The sequence below is a fragment of the Gekko japonicus genome, unplaced genomic scaffold (genome assembly GCF_001447785.1).
Source record: "Gekko japonicus isolate JY-2015 unplaced genomic scaffold, Gekko_japonicus_V1.1 scaffold3255, whole genome shotgun sequence".
NCBI lineage: Eukaryota > Metazoa > Chordata > Lepidosauria > Squamata > Gekkonidae > Gekko > Gekko japonicus.
Genome location: NW_015167635.1, coordinates 14,815 through 20,178, shown reverse-complemented (window position 1 = coordinate 20,178; position 5,364 = coordinate 14,815). Strand labels below are relative to the sequence as shown.

Genomic DNA, 5,364 nt, shown 5'->3' with positions numbered 1-5,364 from the left:
TCCGCCCCCGCCGCCGGCTCCTTCCGTCATGGCGCTCTTCGAGCAGATGCGGGCGAACGTGGGGAAGCTGCTGAAGGGGATCGACAGGTACCGCGGGGAGGTTGTTTTTTTTTATCGGTTGTTCAGTTTTATATCTGATGCTTCCTCGAGTGTTTTCCTGCGCTGTGGGTTGCTTTCCTTAGAGGGTCCTTCTCTCCTTGCATCGAGCTTGCCTTGTTTTTGGAAAGGTCTCGTGGTTACTCCCCTGTCTGGGGTTGTTGTTTTTTTGCAGTCTCTTAACAGCAATGAGCTGCGGTGGCTCAAGGGGTTAAGACGCTGAACTGCAGGCTGTGGAAGGTCGGTAGTTCAGCAGTTCGAGACCCGAGTGTGCCGCATGACGGAGTGAGCTCCCGTCTCCGGTCCCAGCTCCTGCCAACCTAGCAGTTCGAAAGCAAGAAATTGCAAGGAGATAAATAGGTACCCCTTCGGTGGGAAGGTAACAGCGTTCCGTGCGCCTTGGTGTTTAGTCATGCCGGCCACATGACCACGGAAACGTCTTCAGACAGCGCTGGCTCTTCGGCTTTGAAACGGAGATGAGCACCGCAACCCTAGAGTCGGACTCGACTGGCTTTCGAGCAAGGGAACCTTTACCTTTACTTTAATAGCAATATAAACAGAACAGAGTGTGAGTCCAGTGGCACCTTCAAGACCATCAACGTTTTATTTAAGACCTTAAATAAAACTTTGTGGGTCTTCAGGGCGCCACACTGGACTCGAACTCTGTTCTGCTGCTTCAGACCAACACAACGACACCACCTGAACAGCAGAAACGAGCAAGCAGAAGGTGTCCTGGGGCACTCTAAAGAAGAAGAAGATTTATACCCTGCCCTTCATAAAAACCTCAGAAGAGCCCTGCTGGATCAGACCAGTGAGGGTCCATCTAGTCTAGCATCCTGTCTCACACAGGGGCCAACCAGTTCCTCTGGAGGGCCAACAACAGGGCAGAAAGGCAGAGGCCTTCCCCTGACAAGAACATCAGAAGAGCCCTGCTGAGTCAGACAAGTGAGGGCCCGTCTAGTCCAGCATCCTGTCTCACACAGTGGCCAACCAGTTACTCTGCAGGGCCAACAACAGGGCAGAGAGGTCGAGGCCTTCCTAAGAACCTAAGAAGAGCACTGCTGGATCTGATGTCTGGAGGGCCAGCAGCAGGACAGAGAGGCCAAGGCCTTCCCCTCTGATGAGAACGTAAGAAGAGCCCAGATGGATCAGACCAGTGGTCCGTCTAGTCCAGCATCCTGTCTCACACGGTGGCCAACAAGTTCCCCTGGAGGGCCAACAACAGGGCAGAGAGGCCAAGGCCTTCCCCTGATGTTGCATCATGGCTCTGGGATTCAGAGGTTTCATGCCTCTGAATGTGGAGGTTCCCCTCAGTCACCAGGAGTAGCAGCCATTGATAGACCTCTCCTCCATGAATCTATCTAATCCCTTTTTAAAGCTGTTTATTCCTTTGACCAACTCCAGGTAGGGAGATTCCTGGGGATTCAAGTGGAGCTTAGGAAGGGGCTGTGGCCGGGTATAGAAAAAGAAGAAGAGATTGGATTTATACCCCGCCCTTCTCTACCGAAAGGAGTCTCAGAGCGGCTTACAAACTCCTTCCCCTCCCCGCCACAGGCACCCTGTGAGGCAGGTGGGGCTGAGAGAGCTCTGACAGCAACTGCTCTTTTTCAAGAACAGCTGTGCCAGAGCTTGTGACTGACCCAAGGTCACATCAGGTGCAAGTGGAGGAGTGGGGAATCAAACCCTGTTCTCTCGGAATTAGAGTCCGTGCACTTAATCACTGCACCAAACTATAGTGAGAGTCTGCCCTCCCAAGCATCCGCTTTCTCCAAGGGAACTGAACTCTGTATTCTGGAGACCTGTTGTAATTCAGTCTGGCTTTCCAGCACCACCTGGAGGTTGGACAGAAGCTTGCTTCATTCCGTGTCATTAGCTGGAGAGAGAATGTGTACAGAAGCCTAAAAACAGAACCGAGTCAAAGCGTAAAGTATTAACACAATGTGTTTTATGTATAAGCTCTATATCTAGTCTGTTTCTGCCTAGCAAAAGTAGAAAGGAAGGGAGTGGTGGGATATTTTCTGTCCCTCCTTTTCTATATTTTAATATACATGAACATCTTTACTCCGTCTGAAGCAAAACCTTTTGATTGTAAAGCGTGTAGTGTCTCTGACTTAGAAGTGGCGATGAGGAACTGACTTAGAAGAGGCGATGAGGAACTGACTTAGAAGTGGCGATGAGGAACTGACTTAGAAGTGGCGATGAGGAACTGACTTAGAAGTGGCGATGAGGAACTGACTTAGAAGTGGCGATGAGGAACTGACTTAGAAGTGGCGATGAAGAACTGCTGGGGGCCCCACCTTGAACCCCCTGCTGGTGAGCTTTCTGAGACATCTGGTTGGGCCCTGTAGGGGTTTAAGTTCTGGGTCTGAGTCGGCTCTTTTCTTGCCTCTCCTGGTCTCCGTCTTGGCGATTTCTTTCCAATTCACAGATTCGCAAAATAAAGCACTCTTCTAGATGATAAGATTTAGTCCTCCATGCCTCTCTGTTTACGCTTTCCAAAGACCCTTAGAAATATATTAAAAAAGCAAATTTAGTTGAAGTCCTCCTCAAAATGTCGGGCGCAACTTCTCTATGGTAATTTCATGTAGAGTAGGTCAGATTGGTATTTTGCAGGCCCTTCCTTCCGCATAAAACTCACTTCCGGTCCGGCACCTTTAAAAGTTCCACTGTCTTCCTTTCGCTAATGCCCGTCTAGGAATTCAACTTCCTGGATGTTTCACACGGACCTCTTTCTTTGTGACACCAGCCTGCTCTTCCCACGCTATTGTTCGTGAGTTTCGATTTTACAGTTGCGCACACGGCTCCATCTTCACCACAGGAATGTTAAACAATAAGCGTTTTTACAGTTTTTAAAGGCTTCAATCAACTTTTTTCTCTCCGGAATCGGATTTCTGGGATTTACTATTCATTTTCCGCTCAACCGCTTAATTCAAATTGACTCCAAACTCAGTTCAGGTAAGCGGCACGTTTTTGTTATCTAGCACGTTCAAAACGGGTTTCGCATTGTTTCTTTTAACTCACAGTTGTTGTCCTTCTTCAAAGAAGTCTGCTGACGAAGAATTTATGCCGGTAATCCGGCTCGATCGGCCACTATAGAGTTGCTTGGCACTTGCCTTCTTCGTGGGAGGAGGTCAAAGCCCAATTCAGCTTCTTCCGAAGCTGGATTACGCCAACCTCACACTCCCTCTAGGGCGCTGCTGCCTGCTTGTCCCCCCCCCTCGCTGGGGAGTGATGCGTTGGGCTGTGTATTGCCCAAACTGTCAAAAGTGGCCGTCGCTCGCTTCGCACGATCGCGAAACGCTTCAGTCCTCCATCTTAGCCAGACCGGAAGCCCCCTGTCCCTCCTTTTCTATATTTTAATATACATGAACATCTTTACTCCGTCTGAAGCAAAACCTTTTGATTGTAAAGCGTGTAGTGTCACTGACTTAGAAGTGGCGATGAGGAACTGACTTAGAAGTGGCGATGAAGAACTGCTGGGGGCCCCACCTTGAACCCCCTGCTGGTGAGCTTTCTGAGACATCTGGTTGGGCCCTGTAGGAAACACGAAGCTCTGCTGGATGAATCCTTGGTCTGATCTGGCGCAGCTCTCCTGTTTATGTTCTTAAATATTTCTAATAGAACCATCATCAAATCTAGGATCACCAGGAAAAAGAGAAGCTTCTGGATTTTGTAGAGACTACGGGTGCGTTCAGGTGGTGTGCTGGGAGCGGGTTAAACTGCTCCGGCCCCATGCGTGTTTTTTTTTTAACCTGGAGAATCGCAATCACACTCACCTCCTTGTTCCGGATCGCTGTGCAGTAACATCACTCCCCGCTGGCGTTGTTTTCTCTCTCTCTCTCTCAGTTTGGGCATGCGCACAGGCAGCCATCTCTGGAACTAAAATTTCCGCGCGTGCGCAGAACCGATTTCCTCGTCAACCCAACTGCTGTAACACTTCCATTTAAACTTTAAAGGACCACTTCCCTTTAAACATTTACCCCGAAAATGCCCTCCGTGAGATCCCGAACTCGTCTAAAGGCTAACACTAGGCACCGTTTAAACATTGTTTTTAATAACGCGGTGGCGGAACGCCGCCTATGCGCACAGCGCCAACACTTTTTTTAAAATGGCGGGCGAAAAGCAGAAGCCTCGGGCAGCTTTTGAGCGGGGAGGGAGTTTAAACCGGAAGTGGCTCGACGCCGGAGGAGCAATCACACGGGAAAAATGCGGCTGGAACCGGAGAAGCAGGAAAACACCACTTGGGGACCTGGCATCAAAATACTCCATTTTAAAGGGGGTTTGCGCCAGAAAGCGATGGCTGGGGACGGTGTGCAGATGTTGACCGTGTGATCGCGCGTAAATAGTCCGTTTCTAACCGGCACGTATACCGGCTCAAATGGCCCGCCTGAACACGCCCTATGAGACCTTAATTCTTATAGACTCATCCTGGTTCTCTCCTACCTGTCTCACGAGAATTCCTCCTTCCATTGTTTAGATTTCTAAACCTGCCTGTTACCCACTTAGTTGTGTATATGAGATAAAGCGAGAAACGCCAGGTAGAACCAGTGCACAGTAGTGGTGATGAGTGTTGGTGTAGTGTCTGAGAGACCATTTGCCTCACAGAAGCTCGCTGAATGACCTGGGGCCAGCCATGCTCTTTCAGCCTAACCTACCTCACAGGATTGTTCTGAGGATAAAATGTAGGAGAGGGTAAGGATGCAAACCGCTCTGGGTCCCTGTTAGGGAGAAAAGCAGAGTTCAAATGAATTAGATAAAGAAAATAAACAAGGTAGTACACTTGTGCATGTGATGGAGGGGAGTCCAGTCCATTAATCTTTGCAGTGTCCCCAAACTCCTGTTTGTTTTGGCTGCAACATACAAATGTGGCTACACCTGTGGAATCTGAAGCAATCCAAAGAACGTGCCTAAATCTAGCAAAAGGACAACGCTGTAAACAAATATTAAGACAGAAATGCCACAAAGAGCACATTTTTCCTCTGCAGTCCCCCAGTGCTCTTTGAAACCGACACAACCAATCAGTGGTCCCCACCGGTGCTCCCTCTAAGCTGTGGAGTCTTGTGAGCAAAAATTCTACTTTGTGAGCTGCTGGCACGAAAGCTGTGAGCGAGCCATTTGGCTGCTGCGTCAATCAGTTTGCTCTGGAGAAGCCATCCTTCCTGAGCTAAGACAAAAACTGTGTGAGCCGGGGGCTACAAATCTGTGAGCTAGTTCAGACTAACTCAGCTTAGAGGGAACACTGGTCCCCACTAACTTGCTACAGTTCAG

The 5,364-nt window shown here is 49.3% G+C and overlaps 1 protein-coding gene across 1 annotated transcript in view; it reads left to right on the top strand.

Moving 5' to 3' along the window:
• LOC107112865 (eukaryotic translation initiation factor 3 subunit K-like) overlaps window positions 1-5,364 on the top strand; it is a gene marked incomplete at its 3' end in the record, with an annotated part of 18,705 nt that continues 13,341 nt past the window's right edge. Inside the window, exon 1 of the mRNA XM_015414062.1 lies at window positions 1-87. Coding sequence (XP_015269548.1) covers window positions 29-87 — 59 coding nt within the window. The remainder of the gene's footprint in view (window positions 88-5,364) is intronic.